Raw genomic sequence first — 18413 nt, 5'->3', positions numbered from 1 at the left:
GGGCAAAATCAGCTCAAACAATTTGCACTGTGTCACTAATAAGTAAAATTCCAGTTTTTGCCAAATTAGCTCATGTTTGTTCTGGGCATTGAACTAAAGCATTTTAACAGTAAGCAATCTCTTATACTGGAATATGGATGAGTCAGAAAACGAGCAATGGTATTTTATCTCCAGCTAACTAAACTAGTATAAATATGATAGGGGTGCAACAATACTCGTATCGATATTGAACCGTTCGATACAGTGCTTTCGGTTCGGTAGGCATATGTATCGAACAATACAAAATTTTAAATTTATTTTATCAACTTTCCTTCTGACGATGCTGTCTGTGTTGAGCGCTCAGTGGATCTGCGCTCGATAGTGCAGCCTAGGCGGAGTAGTCGAACGCAGATTCACTGAGCGCAGTGCAAGCTAGTGAGACAGAAGTTAAGCTCTCCTTGCAACATGGCAAATTGAACCTCCCCCACCCTCATTCAGATCTGGCGTTTGGAACTATTTTGGTTTTCATGTGACGTATGACCCTGAAGGTAAGCGCGTCATGGACTAAAGTAAAACAGTATGTTGGATGTGCCACGCAATGCTCAGTTACATTGGTGGGAACTAGTGCGTTAGCGCAGTTAGCTCGTTAACGTGTTGGCCGTCCAGCCCCACGCACGGGGCGATCCGCGGTAGCTCGTTAACAGAGATTTGCTGTGTTGTGGCGTTAACGTCATTTCAACGAGATTAACGCTGACAGCACTAGTGGGAACACAACGAATATGACTGCACATTTACGCCGACATCATCCTAGTGCAAAGACAAGTGGAAGCAGACAAAAACAACAAGCACGCATGCTACAAACTTTACCCGAGTCATTTAGACAGCTGTTAGCACATGATTCTCCTTATGGGGACCTGATATGTTTAATATGCTGCTGAGAATATAGCCCAGAAGAAGCGTATAGTATAGCTTTTATTTTGGAAAGAGCCATTTCTCTGTAATAAACTCTTTTCCAAAGATGAGTGATTCCTCGATCAGATAGATTTATTAATTTTTATTACTTTGTTGTTTCAGCAACATTAAATTTAAAAACTGTACTTTTAAGTTAAAATATATATTTATAATTTTAATAAATGACAAATTAAAAAGGCATGAACATTTTTTTTTGGATCGAAAAAATATCGAACCGTACCGTGAATTTTGTGTATCGTTGCACCCCTAAAATATGAGGAATGGCAAGCACAAAGCTAACATTATCTTCATAGTTGCAAACTAGGTATAGAGTACTTAAATATCAACTTATATTTTGAGATTTAATGTTTTTAATGAGTCAAAAGTATTTTGTTCATCTTTGTGAATCTGGCTCATTACCCCGTCAGTGAGTGATCATTGTTTCCTCTATTTATTTATACTACGCTACAGGTATAGTATAGGTTTGAATGGTACAATTTGATATCCCTGTGTTGGTGCTGTTCCTATATCATCATAATAATGCTCGTCCAGGGCCAACATCGCAACTGATCATGAGCATGTCTGCAAATTGAGTTCGCATTAGTCAAGAATCTGGCTAATGCTATTAAAAACTATCACTAGCAAATCAGCAAGTAACATAAATTTGGCCAACAGCAAACTTAACCCTGACAATGTATTTATTAAAATGTTTTTCCTTACATTACATACACATCCTTACATTTCCTTACAAAGACATAATATTACAACAACGTGACTGGTCAGTTGTAATATTGATCCTGGACCATAATTACTATGATGATGCAGGAACAAGACCAACACAGTGATATCAGATCCACCATTTTAATAACAAGTGATCAACACCTGTGTCTGAAGTGCCTACAGTTGATACCTAATTTATACTGGTTTTGACTTACAAGAATGTTTTTATTTTCTAGGTAAACCACAATGGGCATCTGACCTTTGACGCACCATGGTCTAGCTACACCCCGCAACTGTTTCCAATGTATGGATCCAGAGACATCATCGCTCCATTCTGGACAGATTTAGACAACAGAGGAAATGGTCAGATCTACTACAACCAATACACCAGCGGCAGTGTTCTCCAGCAAGCTACACAGGACATTAATCAATACTTTCCAGGACTCAATTTTAATGCAAACTGGGTCTTTGTTGCAACTTGGTATCAGGTTGCCTATTTTCCAACGAGTGGAACAGTAAGTCACCTCTTACTAAATTATGCAATCAATATGAAGCATAGGGTTATAATACCTATGAATATATATACTTTAAAAACAAGAAGTTGCTTTTTTTCAGCAAACAACAGTCCAAGCTGTCCTGATATCGGGTGGCCAGTACTCATTTGTGTTGATGAACTATGGGCAAATAGCCTACACAGCATATTCTATACAGGTTGGTACCATTTAAAATATAATATAGTAAAAACATATATTTTTAGTTTTTGTGGCCATCTCTTACTTTAAGTTAAATGCAGGGATATGTAAATACAAAATAACCATGCAATTATTTTTAACAGTGTGACATGTCATTTTCAGGCTGGATATGACACAGTCAATTCTGTTCACCATTTTTCCATCCCTGGATCATTCTCAGGAAACGCAACAGGACAGTTCTCAAATTTCCGTCTCAGCAGCAATGTCCATGTGCCCGGTCGCTGGGCCTTCAGGACAGACCATGGATCAAGAGGCTGTACTTTCAACAGTAAGATCTGAGCTAGAGAACGATCATCATAGCCAGCTGATCAAAATTCTACGAGAATTCTATGAGAAGAATGTTATTATATTAAATGACAATCCCCCTCTCTAGCCCTTCATTTTTTGATCTTCACTCTGTGAAAACAATAAACAAAAATGAATCCTAAAATTTAAAAATGAACACTGTTTGAGTAGTAAGAATCTCTTCAAGTTGAAGTAAAAAAATGTAAAGTATTCATTTTTCTATTGTTTCAAAGGTTTACCAGTGCAGCTTGGTGATTCCTTCTGGAGTGACAGGACCTGTGCACAGAAGTGCACATGCACCTCAGCAGGCCTGCAGTGCCGCAACCAGCCGTGCTCCTTTTCACAGATCTGCCAGCAAACTTCCTTCCAGTTTTCTTGCCAGACAGTGCAGAGACGCACTTGCACCATAAGTGGTGATCCCCATTACTACACCTTTGATAACCGAGTGTTCCACTTTCAGGGCACTTGCACCTATGTTCTCTCTGAGCAGTGTAATAGTGGACTGCCCTACTACAGAGTAGAAGGCAAAAATGAGCACAGAGGCAGTACTCAAGTCTCTTGGACACGACTGGTGAAAGTGCATGTCTACAATGACACAATTGAGCTTGTCAAAGGACGTCGTGGTCAGGCAAAGGTATGGAATAAGAATCAAGTTTAAACTTACGGTGATATGTGTTTGTGACATGTGTGTTTTACTCTTTCTGTATGCTGGTGTTTTTACAGGTTAATGGGAACTTTGCATCCACTCCATTCTCCCTTAGCAATGGCACCGTGCAGGTTTATGAGTCAGGTTTTTCTGTGGTCGTCAGCACTGACTTTGGTTTAGTGGTGTCTTATGACACAAATCATTATGTCCAGATCAGCTTGACCTACACTTATCAGAATACAACATGCGGTCTTTGTGGAAACTTCAACAATCAACCTCAAGATGACTTTCGCACACGCCAGGGCCAGCTTGTGAGCTCTGATGTGGTTTTTGCTAACAGCTGGAGAGCATCAGGGGATGATGAGCCTGGTTGTGAGGCACAGTGTGGAGGTCTGGCCTGTGCTGGCTGCACTGCACAACAGACAGCATTGTACAGCAACACTGACCACTGTGGTATCCTCAGCAGTAGTTCTGGACCTTTTGCTGCTTGCCATCAGCAACTTCCTCCACAGTCCTTTGCGGACAGTTGTCTGTATGATCTGTGTGTAGGAGGAGGGTACCAACCTATTCTCTGTCAAGCCTTAAGTGTGTATGCAAGTCAGTGTCAACAAAATAATATTCGGCTGCAAAGCTGGAGGAGAACCGGCTTTTGTGGTATATTAACACATTTTTAATAATTATTTCAAAATATAATTTTATTAAAATGCCACAGATGCTAAAATCTAATTTTTCCTCTTCTTTCTAGAAATCCCATGCCCAGCCAACAGCCACTTTGAGTCTGAAGGCACAGGATGTCCAGCTACTTGTCTCAATCCCAACTCCACCCACAACTGTCCTCTCCCTGTGCAAGAAAGCTGCATCTGTGATTCAGGCTACATCCTCAGTGGTGGGGTCTGCGTCCCTCATGCCGAGTGTGGCTGCAGCTTTGAGGGCCGTTACTACCGCTCTGGACAAACTGTAATACTAGATGAAAACTGTGGGAGACGTTGTAGCTGCAGTTATGGCTCCATGACTTGCCACTCTCATGGTTGTGGGCCATTTGAATCATGCAGGGTGGAGGATGGAGAAAGAGGATGCAGACCAAATAGCTATGAAACATGCTGGATCAGAGGCCCAGGGTCATATCAGACATTTGATGGACTGACATACCAATATCCTGGGGCGTGTCAATTGACACTTGCCAAAGTTATGGGACTGTCCAGTCACCCAAACTTCACGGTGACAGCAGAAAAAGTGCCAAGAAACCAGCAAGGCTTTTCCAATGTGCTAAAGTTTGAGGCAGAGGGGACACAGGTCTCAATTGAGATGGAAATAAACGGCAAAGTTCAGGTAAATGACAGAAATACAATTGAAAGTCATTGTAGATTAATGTGTCATAATGAAAGACACAAAAAAAAGTTGACACAAGCAGATAAGCTACTAATAATAGAGAATCATTAAGTAGAGATCACTCTGTACTTATGCGGACATTATTCTACATTGTTGTTTTCATTGTAACCAGAATATTACACCAGAAAATCTGAAATAGGAAAGGTTACCTTTAAATACTGTCACTTAGCTTTGAGTTGCTTTTTTCCCCTATAAGAATGAATTCCTTTATAGTGTACCAAAATTATTCATTTTATATTCACTTTTACTTTTTAATTTAGTATGATGTTATTTAACTATGAATTTGTCCTACTGATATACTCCTTCATTTAAACAGACCATCACATCACAGGCTGCCATATGATCATTATAGTATGACATTTTTATAGTACGACAGTATAGTAAATACAACAGATGTTGATTATAGTGGTGTATATTGAAGCAGTTGAAACAATTAGCACTTTAAAGCATAAAAAATTAAAACAGTCAGGATGTAAAATAGACAGAAAAGGCTGTTGCAGAGTTTTGGAGCTGCATTAAGGAAGACCAGTTAGCTCTAAGAGTCAATCTGGAAATTGTTACAAATAAAAATGATCTAATATAATAGCTCCAAACTGGTTGTTTGGTAAAAAAAAATATTATCTACTACATTCTACAATAAGTACCAAGCTTAGGACTTATTGGGAAATGACAGATGGAAACATCATTAACAAAATGGTCTTTACTTAAAAGTGTTATTATAATTATTATGACTGACTATTTTAATGCCTTTTAGGTGGCTGGTCAGGTGATCAGGCTGCCTTTCAGTGCTGGGTCCAATGGAATCCAAATTTTCTACAGCAACCTGCGCAGTGTCATCATTCGCACCTCCTTTGGTGTAACTGTGCAGACAGTCTGGCCTCACTTTGTCCGTGTCACTGCTCCTGGTGTCTACAGCGGTTCACTGGGTGGACTCTGTGGTAACTACAATGGTCGTCCGCATGATGACTTCCGCACACCCAACGGTGTCCTGGTCAACAGTTCTCAGGACTTTGGAGACAGCTGGCGAGTTGGCTCTCTGGCTGCTCACTGTGTGGAAAGCAGAGGTCATGATCCTAGGACCGATTTTAATTCTAGTCAGTACTGTGGCATTCTCAGATCACCAGATGGGCCATTTGTACCCTGTTGGTCTGTGGTTGACCCAAGGCAGCAGGTGGATGTATGTGTGGAGATCATGAGGGGCTCTAACAATCCAGCATCAACTCTGTGTGACGTCCTACGAGATTATGCACTAATGTGTCAACAGAAGGGTGTTGCCTTAGGACAATGGAGAAATGCAACTGGCTGTGGTAAGCATTCAACTGTTTTTGAATTAATTCTAGCCACGATCTCCAAATGTTTAAAAATGCTTTCATATGTTAACCTGTTTGTTCTTCTCCAGCACTAACCTGCCCATCAAACAGCCATTATGAACTCTGTGGAACCTCTTGTCCTTCTGCTTGTCCCAGCCTCTCTTTCCCCTTCACCTGTGATAGTGTGTGCCAGGAGGGCTGTCAGTGTAACAGTGGTTTTATCCTCAATGGTGACCAGTGTGTTCCACCAACATCTTGTGGATGCTATCATCAAGGACGCTATCGCGAAAGTGGTGAGCAGTTCTGGGATGGTGAACAATGTCAGAGCTTGTGTACCTGTAACGGAAATACAGGGAACGTCCACTGTACTCCCAACTCCTGTGGGCCCCAGGAGTCCTGCCGTGTGGTGGAGGGCGAGTTTGGCTGCCATCCCAACCCTTCTGGCACGTGCTCTGCCTCTGGAGACCCTCACTATTTCACCTTTGATCGTAAGGCTTATGACTTCCAAGGAACATGTCGCTATGTTCTGGTGACCCTTTGTAATGCCACTGATGAGCTGAATCAGTTTTCTGTGGAAGCTAAGAATGAGGCATTGAATGGGTTGCCAGTTTCAGTCACAGCAGAAGTTTTCGTGAATGTGTGGGGCTATCATGTGCACATGTCAAGATACAACAGGGGTATGGTAGAGGTGAGCGGAACTGTTTCTGAACAATTACTCATATTTTACATTATAAAAAGCAAAATTTAAAGCCACAGACAGTTACAGATGAACCTACCATGAGAGAGACCTCCACTTAACTGCAAAGTATTGTTAGAAAATGGACAACAAAAAATTGCTGTAAAGGAATGTTAAAGAGAAAGTAGTCTGGAAACTTCAATTTCTTCACTAGAGAGCCTCACTGAATTTATTTTTAACAATGAGCTATCACTTACACTTGTAGGGACAGTAATAAAAAATAACCAAATGTGAGAGACCCTTGGTAAATAATTGCCATGTGCTGTTGGTCATTGTGCTGCTATTACATTTGTTTAGTGCTGACATATGACTACGGATAAAGGGCATATGAATAAAATTAAATATTTTTGGCTTTCCTAAATTGTCCTTCCAATGTCCCAGGTAAATGGAATAACACAGAATGTACCAATTCTCTTGAATGGAAGTCGAGTATCTATCTTTGCCAGTGGATCTCGAACAATTGTCCGCACTGATTTTGGCTTAAGCGTCATATACGATGGATGGAGTACAGTTTCTATCACTGTGCCTCCAAATTACAGGTATCTGCCATTCATCTTCGCTCAAAATCAGCTGGTGTTGCAATTACTCACACACTCACACCTTTAAAAGTGTTCATAGTTGTGCACTACCACACTTTTATAACATAATTCGAATGTACAGGATTTTATTTGGCTCAGAATGGTCTTTTGGGGTGTCCCATAAGATTGATAATCCTCCCCACAGTAAAACCAATGAATCTGTTTTATCTTACTGTTCTCATCAAAAGGGGAAAAACATGTGGACTTTGTGGAAACTTCAATGGAAATTCAAATGATGACTTCTACACCCCATCTGGAATAACAGTCGCATCTCCAGATGAGTTTGGGAGAGCCTGGAAGGTCCCAGGAAACTACACCTGCAGTGATGGATGCGGCTCATCATGTCCGAGATGTCCCAATGAACAGCCCGCTAGAGATCAATGTGAGGTGATCCAGGCAGCTGATGGGCCCTTCAGTTTCTGCCACGAGGAGGTGGACCGTGCACCATATTTCAACGACTGTGTGTTTGACGTGTGTGTGGCAGGAAATCGAGGTCATGACCTCCTTTGCAGGGCTCTTGAAACATATGTTAGAGCCTGTCAGTCTGCTAATGTTCGAATCTACCCTTGGAGACAAAATACCACCTGCGGTGAGTGAACCTGCCATTGTGTTGCTGATATAGTATCAAGCACAAGAAAATAAAATGCTTCTTTTTTGTTGTTGTTTTTGTAAGTGTGTTGAAATATGGTGTCTAAGTTTCATGACTGTTTTTTTTAACCACCTGACATCCATCTTTTGCTTTCTTGATTTTTTAGCACTGGACTGTCCAGCCAACAGCCATTATGAGCTGTGTGGTACTGACTGTGGCCACACCTGTGCCAGCAGTAATGATACCACCTGTGAACGGGCTTGCTCTGAGGGATGTTTCTGTGACGAAGGCTACCGCAGGAGTGGAACCAGTTGTGTCCCAGTGGAACGCTGTGGCTGCCAGTATAATGGATTCTACTATAATGTAAGTTCTACAAAGAACCATAGAGCTATATAAAAGAGGGATATAGTTTAAAGGTTTTAATTGCATAAATGATTTGAGCAGATAATTAACAATGACAGCTTGGCAACAGTAAATACATGGTAGGCTTTACTATAAACTGCGGTTATTCTTCCTCTTTTTGTTACATTCTCTCACACAGGCTGGCGAGTCCTTCTGGACAGACGGTTGCTCACAGAGATGTGAATGTCACGCTCCAAATGACCTGCGATGTTCTGCCTCGTCTTGCACTCCTGCACAACAGTGCTCCATCAGAGACGGCCAGCTGGGCTGTTACGATGCCATGTCCACCTGCACAGTGTGGGGGGATCCACACTACATCACCTTTGATGGAGCAGTGGCTCATTTCCAGGGAACTTGCTCCTACATCATCGCTGAGAGCACAAACCATGGCACCAATGAAACCCAGTTTCAGGTGATAGCCACCAACAATCACCGTGGAAACAACCGTGTGTCATTTGTGTCTGCAGTGGACATATACCTCTCAAATCATCCAGAAAGTGTGCACATCAGGATCGGACCCAATAAAAGAGTAACGGTAAATACTAAGCTTTCTACGTTTCGCTCATATGAACACCTTCACAGCAGGTACTTTGCATGTCTCTCATAACTCTTGTTCTTCTAGGTAAATGGTGGAGAAGTGTCTCTTCCCACCTCTGCAAGAACTTTAGCTCAGGTGGTAAGGGAAGGAAGCTACATAGTTGTCGATGCACTTGACCTGGCGGTCCAGTTTGATGGCCAGAGTACTTTGTTGGTAAGAATCGCCCAAAACCGTCAAAACAGAGTCACAGGTATGTGTGGAAACTTCAATGGCGACTCTGGGGATGACAAAGTCTCACCCAATGGCACACTGGCACAAAATGACAATGACTTTGGACAGAGCTGGAAGTCAACAAGAAGCCAACCAGGGTGAGCTGTTTGGAACTTCTTTAGGACATTCCAAAAATAGAGTCTTGTTGACCTTCATCAACTCATATAACATAATGTCTTGCTTTGAATGAGAAGATTTTATGGACATTTAAGGACAACAGCATATATATTACATCCCAGTAAAAATAATAAATGTACCGTTGTGTTGAGTGTGAATTGGGAGTGTAGATGTACAGGACATTTTACCAAAGTACACAAAATTTCCCAAAGTGTTAAACATATAATGTCTTTTCCAGATGTGGGTCTACTGATCAAAGAAGTGGTGATGGACTGAATGACTGCACCTTTAGAGAAGAATACTCCCAACTCTGCAGTGTCATCACCAACACCACCGGTCCATTCAGAGCCTGTCACCTGCACTCTGACCCCGAGCCATTTTTCACTTCCTGTGTCTATGACCTCTGCCTCTACACTCCAGCCAATGGCATGCTGTGTTCTGCTGTCTCAGCCTATGAGAAAACCTGCTCTGTTCTAGGGCTAGACATCCCTGACTGGCGCTCTGGTTTACTGTGTGGTAAGTTTGTGCTGGATAATTAAGTGATGTCTTTTTGATGTCTTTTGATAGAGCTTAACAGGTTTTTCTTGAAAGATTGGCTTTGTTTTATTGTACTCCTGTCACTCTTCTTCTGCAGAGGAGTCAGACCCATGTGAACAGCTGGACTGCACAGAGTACGAGTGGTGTGGTAAGAAGGACGGTGTCTATGGCTGCTTCTGTGATGAACACCATGACCGAGGCAACAGTGAAAGCTATGGTGAAGGAAGCTCCTATTTAAACCTTGTTTTATTTTTGGGTCATTGGCAATGGTACTGCAGTGCAGTTTGTACAAGAAAAATGGGATTTGTTAGTTATTTGTTTTCTTATTCTTCTTTTTAAACTTGTATTAACAGACTCAACCATCACTTGTGCCAGTAGTTCAGGCACCATGTCCGTGTCCCGTTGTCAGCTATTTGAGGCTGGCTTTCACTCTGATGCCCTCCATCTCCGAGATGAATCCTGCAATGGGACTCTTGAGTATGGTCGACTGGTTTTCCACTTTGACAATGACAACCATCTGTGTGGGACAGCACTCAGGGTACAGTTATAAAACCAAAATATTATGGATAGTCACTGTTATTATACATGTCATGTTTTGTCATTTATATTATAAATGACATCATATTCAATTTGTAATGTTTTGTTTTTTTAATTTTAGAGCAACGGAACACATTTCATGTATGAGAACATCGTCCAGGGTTTTGTGGATCCTCATGGAAGTCTTATCAGCCGCCAGAGGAGCATCAATCTGCGTTTCTGCTGCGAATACCCCCTGAATCAGGCCCTGTCTATGGTTGTGGGCATCAATCCTGTAGAAAGGTAACAATACATCTCCTATGCATTATATACAATACTTAGATTCGATTTTTATATATTCCAGTGTTTTATGTAATTAAATGTGCACTTCAGGCATCTTTTGGGAACTTATTTTGAAAGATAGTGCTTTAAGATCACAATACTGACAATGAGACAAAATAAAAACATGAAAATGAGAACGTCATTTTTGCCGCACATTAACATTACACTTTTTGATATTCATGCATGTTAATAATGTTCATCATTTAATAATGAACTCATTTGTAGTATTATTATGTTTTTTGTAGCATCATTAGGAAGAAGATTGCAACCGGTCAAGGACAGTACAGCATGAGAATGATCCCCTTCCAGGACCCTGGCTTCCGCTTCCCCTTCAGCAGTGACACAAACATACAAATGGAAATAGATCAGAGGTTATATGTGGCGGTGAGAACAGAAGGAGTGGATCAAAGCCAGATCTCCACTATTTTGGACTCCTGCTGGGCCACACCAGTCAACATGCCAAACTACCCCGTCCGCTGGGATCTTATTACTGCAGAGTAAGAGCACGTTTGCAGTGTCACCTTGTCTTAGTATACTTTATTAAAAACTTGAAAGAATCAGACCCAGACAGACCTCTCCTCGGTTTTTCTCCAATTCTTCCTCATAATGAATTCTGCTGCTTTGCTTTATAATGTGGGATATTTAAACGTCTGCCTGTCTTCCAGGTGTCCCAATGAAGCCGATGGAACGGTAGAGCTGATTCAGAACGGCATCTCTACTGAGGCCCGATTCTCCTTCAGGATGTTCACTTTTACCAACTATTCATCCATTTACCTTCACTGCAATGTCCACCTGTGTCTTTTGAGACACAACAATTGCACAGCTGTACGTACCACTGTTTTAAATTCTTATTGGTTTTCATTTTTACCTAATAAATTTAAAAACTGTTAAATCTGCAGAAGCCTATAAACATTTTTTTTCTCTCAGCGCTGTTACCCGGGTTACCACAGGCGAGTTCGGAGGGATGCATCCTTCCATGACACTTCATCCATCTCACTTGGACCGCTTGTTTCAAGGCCAGGTAGCAGAGGTACATTGAAGCTCTCCTGTCTCTTCACCTTGCACTCTTATTGATCACATAAAGTTCACGGATAAAGTAAATGTAAACTTTGGTTCTTCTCTTGCAGACCCAGTGATGCAATTAAACAGTGGCCAAAGCCAGGTGACACCTCTGCTGGCCCTGCTGGCCAGTTTGATCCTAGCCAGCATGCTGGTAACCCTGCTGGTCAAACGGTTTGCTCCCAAAATTCCAGTCTAGAAACTGCCAAAACTCTGGAGATCAAAAATGATCCATATTTTGAAAATCATTCATTATTCAGTTACTTCTAAATGGTATTTTTCATCTGAGTGTTGTCTTTGTCTTTCTTGAGGAGTGTTTCTTTAGTTGTGGTAAGGTTTGCAGTAAGTTGGCTTTAAATCTAAATGGGATAAAATATGTGTGATATTAAAGTTTTAACCTTCTTGTTGCATTCACTGTTTGTTGATAAGATTAACTTGTTCTTGGTTTCTGTGTGAGATTTTTATAATTAAATCTACATCATAATTAAAATAATGTATAATCAAGGGCAAATCAAGGATTAAATAAAGTATTTAGTGCACATATACTTGTCTCTCAGAAACGCAACCAACACTACTTTGGATTTACAAAATAATGTGATAGTACAAAGTGAAGTACAATAAACTGGGTACCTACTGTTTGAGCTACAATTTAATATCATAACATGATTACTATTTTTGCTTCGTTTTATCAGTTGAAATAAAAGTTAATGAATAATCACCTAAATGTATCACAAATCATTCATAATATGTAATAAAAATCTGATTATGAACAATGTCTATTTTTTTTTATCTCCAGTAAGATCATACAGTAAAATGTGTTGCTGAATAAAGTCTCACTTAGTCATTCTGTTATTGAAGTAGAAGGCCAAGTTGATCTTTAGCACCCAGCTGCAACCCGCAATACTGTTATAGATTTTTATCCATGTTTATTTTTGGAGTAAAGGTATTTGTGCACAATATGCAATCTTTGCTGTCACAATTCCACAAATCAGTGACTCATCTGTTAAAACATTTGTGCTTATGATTCTAAATTGAGAGTAGGAATGATCACCCAAATAACATAGTTTTAATTGTTGCTCATTGATTGTTAAGCGCATCTGTGCTTGTTTGTTGCAAGCGTTACCTTTAAGACATTGTAGCTTAAACCTATTCGCTGGAACGTTCAAGACAATTTAATTACACAGCAAAGCAAGACGAGTAGGCAAAGTTGTTTTTGTTTCTCGTGCACGGGAGAGAACTGGACAAACGCCGTTCCTTCGCTTGACCCCAGTCGCTCTCGTCCGCTCCCCCGTAACACTGCTTTTTTATTGAGGTTACATGAATATACATAGGTTCATTAACATATGACGTCTACATACACACAAAGAGTACCTTGCCTGTGCGTTGTGTAAGTGTGTGTGTGGTCTGGAAGTCCAGCAGTTCATCTAAACAAAAGGCACTTAGAGTAAAACAGATATAGATGTGTTTGCTATACCATATATCAGCAAGAAAAGATAAAACCTTGCTCATGATCCCAAGAGGTGTGTGATCTATGCCAGAACACTCTGGAGAGGAGTGAACGCACCCCCCTCTTCATGCTACACAGAGTTGTTACAGACCTCCTAGGATGAGACATTCTTTCAATCTACAAATGATTATATACTTCTAAGCATATATGAGTAGATATTTCTAACCATAAATGACAATCGACAATATAAACCTGACAGACATAATGACCTATTTAAGGCTTGGCTTGATAGCATTTATTATAAGACATTTTTCCTCCTTCCCTGCTCAACAAAAATTGGGCTGTCACCACAAATTCAGGCCACAAATTCTTACTATGGTTAATTATTAGAATCAAGAACTCATGAAGGAAAGGAAAATACCGGGAAAATCAACTTGGATTACAGTTACAGGAGTAAAAACATTAGACCCACCTGCTTAAATGATGCTTTGCCCATGAAGAGGTTTTGATTGTGGCATTCATAATACTTTAACAGAAAAGTAGCTGTGATTTGAAGGCAAGATTCACAATGATTTATGTGAATCCACAGATCCATGTGATTATTGGGCAGTGTGTTTGCCTGACAAATTTCCTTTTACTTACTTTGTTCATTTACAACATGGTGATTATGTTTAACAGTTATCTGTCGCACTCTCTCGTGATATTTCCATGACGTGGCTAGCACATGCACTGGTGTTTGAAAAGTTGAACTTTTCTCAGGATTTCAACACAAGCACTGTAAGTGAAGCAACCAATGTTACGTTCAGTTTCTAATTGTCTTCCCCATGTGATGTTTTTGTGTAATGTATGTATGGTCGGAGGGTAAGATGGCGCCGCCATTGCGTGCAATAGGTCGGCAGCCTTAACATGAAATTTCCCACTCGTGGGACTAATAAAGGTATCTTATCTTATCTTAATTATATGAGTGCTGGAACTGTAGATGTGTAAATACTGCACTGGGTGAACTTTGACGGGAAGCCAGGAATTATTGGGTTGGGTGAAAGCCAACTTGATGGTGGAGTAATGAATAGGTTGAGCCTGCACACAGCTTTAAACCTGTTCTTACTCTAAGTAGGCTAATGCTGTGCAATAATTGCTGACCTAAATACATAAGAGAAACAATTATTATCCACATCCCATTGTCATCATTGCTGCCAGGACATTTCATGTTATTCCTATCAAAGCTATTGTTTATTCTGATAAATTGCAAAGATTATGTGATGATTATGATTACTATGTGATTGATATTAGTTTCATTTCTCAGTAAATGAAAATGAAAGAATGAAAGGAGGAATGTACCCAAAAGGAGCCGCGCAACCTGCACAAGGCCCACATTTTTGTTTTTTACTTATGGTATCTTGAATACTTGGATGAGTGACAAAACGTTTCTCCCACTGAAGACGCTACATCCAGATGAACAGAATCAACTTTTGGGCATTTACTTACCTGGATGATTGAGCATGTGTTACCGGCACCAGACCTAGGGGAATCTGGACCGGCAGCAAGCGGCACACAGGCTAGAGAGCACTGCGTAGCCAAGTATGAGCAAACTGTGGATTAATAGAGAGGACACCGAAGTTAGCGTCTTGCTCAGGCCGGAGCTCATTTATTTCTGCAATATATACACAATACAAATCACACTAGACCATGCATTCTTCCCATAAAATAACAGAGTTCATAAACAAAAATAAAGTTACAAATAGCATTCTCTCAAAAGTAAAATAAATACAAACTAAGTCAAAATAACTTTACATACTCACAACTTAAACAAAACATGGCTAAAGCATAACAACACCAAAATAACCCATCTCACATTCACACAACCTTTCCCCACACTCGCGCCATATACGCTATTACTTTTGAACATGGCGTCCCGTGAACGCAACACAACATGGCGGCAGACGACTGCAAACGTTGTTTCACCAACGAAAAGCTTTCCCCTTAACACATGTACTCAGTACTGCTTGGCTAACACTAAAACAAACACTACAACACATTTTCTGAAGTCGCAGGTTGCCATCGTCATAGCATATACTTATAGTGCTACGTAGCATTATAGCATTATGCAGATGACACAACAATACTCATTACAACATAATACCACAAAACAACATCAACACAATCATCTCAAAATATGGCCGAACAGTTGCTACTCAACTTACATGACATTAGGAACCAATTCGGTAACATAAAAGTTTGTATGTCAGTACCTACGGATTAATAGAGAGGACACCGAAGTTAGCGTACTGCTCAGGCCGGAGCTCATTTATTTCTGAGCTGCGCATGCACAGAGCCTATAGCTAGAGTCAGGGTTCATACGCCTTTTTCAAGGTCCCTTTTCAAGCTTTTCCAGCTTTTGACTACTTTTGATTTGTCCTCTATATTTCACCTTTACTGTTTATCTTGCCAATCTGTTATTTACTCATTTTGACATAATGTGTCAGCACAATTTATCTATATTCAGACAAAATTTAAAATACGAGTAGAAAGTGATATTTTTGACTGTAAAAACCACAACCATGTTTAAGGAATCATTTTCATAACTCTAAAATGCAAATAGAAATTATACATTTTTTAAAAATATGCACAAGTTTTGCAAACAAAGTTATATGGTACTATTTACCTAAAAATGCAGCCAAGGCTCAGATGTTTTTCATATAACCATTTAAAACTATTTACAGAACAATCAGGTGCTCTGCGTCAAATAAGAAGGCACACAAATTATTTATGCAACTCCAAAAAATAGTTTGTGTCCACTATAACACAGATGAGAACAGCACAGGGATAAACCTGCAGGTCTGACAGCAGGTGTGTCACTCAGCATTTACACTGCAATCTGCCTTTGGTGGCTTTTTTGCAGCAACTGTGACATTCACTAGTAGAACTGACACACAAAACAAAACAACGACTACACTACACACTAACTACACAAGACAACACACTAACTTGACTCCAAACATGGTAAACGTCACAAATCTCTCACGTATCAAAACTCGCTTTCTCTCTCTTTCGCTCACTCGCGCTCTCTCTCTCTCTCGCCGGCCACTCCTAAAACTTCCCTCTCTTCCCAAACGACCAAATTGCACATGTTGCCATATCATTTTTTGATTGGTCGACATGGTACATTTTTCCACCAATAGGAAAGGAGTGTTTTTTCTTTTTTCACTCACAAGCAAAGCGTGTTTGCTAGCGCTCTCCTTGGAAAACGCAATTTTTACCGTTTCTTCCCGGAGTAAACGCCACTGTTTTATTCAGAAAAAAACAAAAAACATCGGTTTTACGTGGCCTATCAACACAAAACTGGTATATAGTTTGAAGTCCGCACGTTCGACCCAAGTTGAAATGGAGACTCTGGGTCCGTCAACCCCAGAGGGTTAATCAGAAAGCCTTAAGTTGGCTAGTTATGTATCGAGCTAATGTTTAAAGCTTTCACTTGAGTAAATTAACTCATATTACTGCTAAGTAATGTTAGCTAAGTTCACAGAATATTCCATGATAGCGCTGCCATACTGCATCACACTCAGTGCATTTCAATCATTTCTCCAACGAGTTTGGTAGCTAGCAAAATAATAATCATAATTTTAAAAATAGCATGTGTAACGTACACGTACTGGAAAATTATTTACTAGGACTCACCTATCACGCGACTGGAGAGCGCAAACTCCGCCATTGTCGTTTTCCATCAAACACTCATTTAAACAGCAACCTACAGGTATGTTAGCGCACTCATCCCCGACTGTCCGAGGGAGGGGCGGGGTCACATATTGAAACAGACGCAAGGCAGCTGAGATGGGGAAATTTTGCTTTTACATTTTTTGACTGATTTTATTTCTCTATCTGATAAGAAAACTATTCAATCAGATAGTTATTTATTGTGAATGAAATACAGTTACGTTTTCAAGCACTTTTAAGCACCACATCTGAAATTCAAGCACTTTTCAAACCTTGAAAAGACAACATTAAAATTCAAGCATTTTCAAGGATTCCAAGCACCCGTACGAACCCTGTAGAGCATGGCTATTCAACTACGAAGTTAGTTGGGCCAGATTTTCAAACCGAGGAATTTATCTGGGCCAGATATTTTTTTGAAGCCAGTAAGCAGCAGATCATACTATGGAAGCCCGTTTCCGCCACTAAAAAAAAAAAAAAAAGATCCATAACTCAAAATTTCGAGTTATCTTTCTCGAAATTTCGACTTATTTTCTCGAAATTTCGACTTATTTTCTCGAAATTTCGACTTAGCAACTCGAAATTTCGACTTAATAACTCGAAATTATGAGAAAAATAACTCGAAATTTTGAGTTATTTTCTCATAATTTCGAGTTAGCTCTGCCAATCAGTAATCTATGTGAATGACGTCATTTCCGTGTTACCCGGAAGCTGAAGCCCTCAGCTACAAATGCTACAGAAATGCTAATTATAGATACGGATCATGAATTCACAAATTGCTGAGTATTTTAAGCGTGGCTTCACAAATGAGGAGATTCTTGCGTTATTAGCTGAATCACATGGCATTACTATCAGCCTCCGTACACTTGAAAGGATTTTACACAACAACCGACTTTGGCGCAGAAAGAACAAAACAGAGGTGGGAGAGGTGGCAGCTTTTATACAAGCACAATTGGCAACCTCAGGACAGTGTCATGGGTATCGTTGGATGCACCAGAAGTGTTGGATGAATGGCATTGTTACTGACAGAGAAACCGTTCGTCTTCTGCTCCGTTTATTCGATGGAGAAGGTGTGGATTTGAGGTCACGTAGACGACTGCGGAGGCGAGTGTATCATAGCAGAGGCCCCAACTATGTGTGGCATATCGACGGCTACGATAAACTGAAGCCATTTGGGATTGCAATCAGTGGATGCATTGACGGATTTTCAAGGAGTATAATATGGCTAGACGCTTACAAGACAAATAATGACCCGAGAGTAATTGCTGGCTACTTCATGGATGCCGTGATTCAACAAGGTGGTTGCCCTGATCGAGTGAGATTAGATCTAGGAACAGAAAACGTCCATGTGGCTCACATGCAACGATTTTTGCACTTTACAGACAATGAACCAGAAAGAGAGCACGTCATATTTGGAGCAAGTACAGGAAATCAACGCATTGAAAGATGGTGGCTAATCTTACGAAGCCAGTGTATCCAGTACTGGATTGAACTATTTGACAAACTAAGAGAGGATGGCCACTTCTCAGACTCTTTCTTGGA

General features: G+C 40.4%; 1 protein-coding gene across 1 annotated transcript; it reads left to right on the top strand.

The window, feature by feature from the left end:
• Positions 1-317: 317 nt before the first annotated feature.
• On the top strand, positions 318-13319 carry LOC309712757 (alpha-tectorin-like). Its single transcript, XM_082543822.1, has 22 exons — positions 318-527; positions 1887-2165; positions 2266-2361; positions 2505-2670; positions 2921-3321; positions 3411-3987; positions 4079-4662; positions 5477-6029; positions 6122-6720; positions 7150-7307; positions 7535-7935; positions 8102-8298; positions 8477-8872; positions 8960-9243; positions 9501-9778; positions 9897-10016; positions 10153-10337; positions 10458-10618; positions 10903-11154; positions 11323-11482; positions 11585-11687; positions 11785-13319. The coding sequence occupies exons 1-22, from the start codon at positions 516-518 to the stop codon at positions 11913-11915; spliced, it is 6093 nt and encodes a 2030-aa protein (XP_082399948.1). The 5' UTR covers positions 318-515; the 3' UTR covers positions 11916-13319.
• Positions 13320-18413: the final 5094 nt, after the last annotated feature.

This window comes from Aulonocara stuartgranti, assembly GCF_965226115.1.
Source record: "Aulonocara stuartgranti genome assembly, chromosome: 8".
NCBI classification, from domain to species: Eukaryota; Metazoa; Chordata; class Actinopteri; order Cichliformes; family Cichlidae; genus Aulonocara; species Aulonocara stuartgranti.
The sequence above is the reverse complement of the archived record's forward strand: the minus strand, read 5'-3'. Positions and strand labels throughout refer to the sequence as shown.

Excerpts from the sequence above, each read along its gene's own strand:
- LOC309712757 (XM_082543822.1), top strand. Across the intron at positions 3,988-4,078 it reads GAGGAGAACCGGCTTTTGTG|AAATCCCATGCCCAGCCAAC; the intron begins GTATATTAACAC and ends TCTTCTTTCTAG. Across the intron at positions 11,483-11,584 it reads GACACAACAATTGCACAGCT|CGCTGTTACCCGGGTTACCA; the intron begins GTACGTACCACT and ends TTTTTCTCTCAG.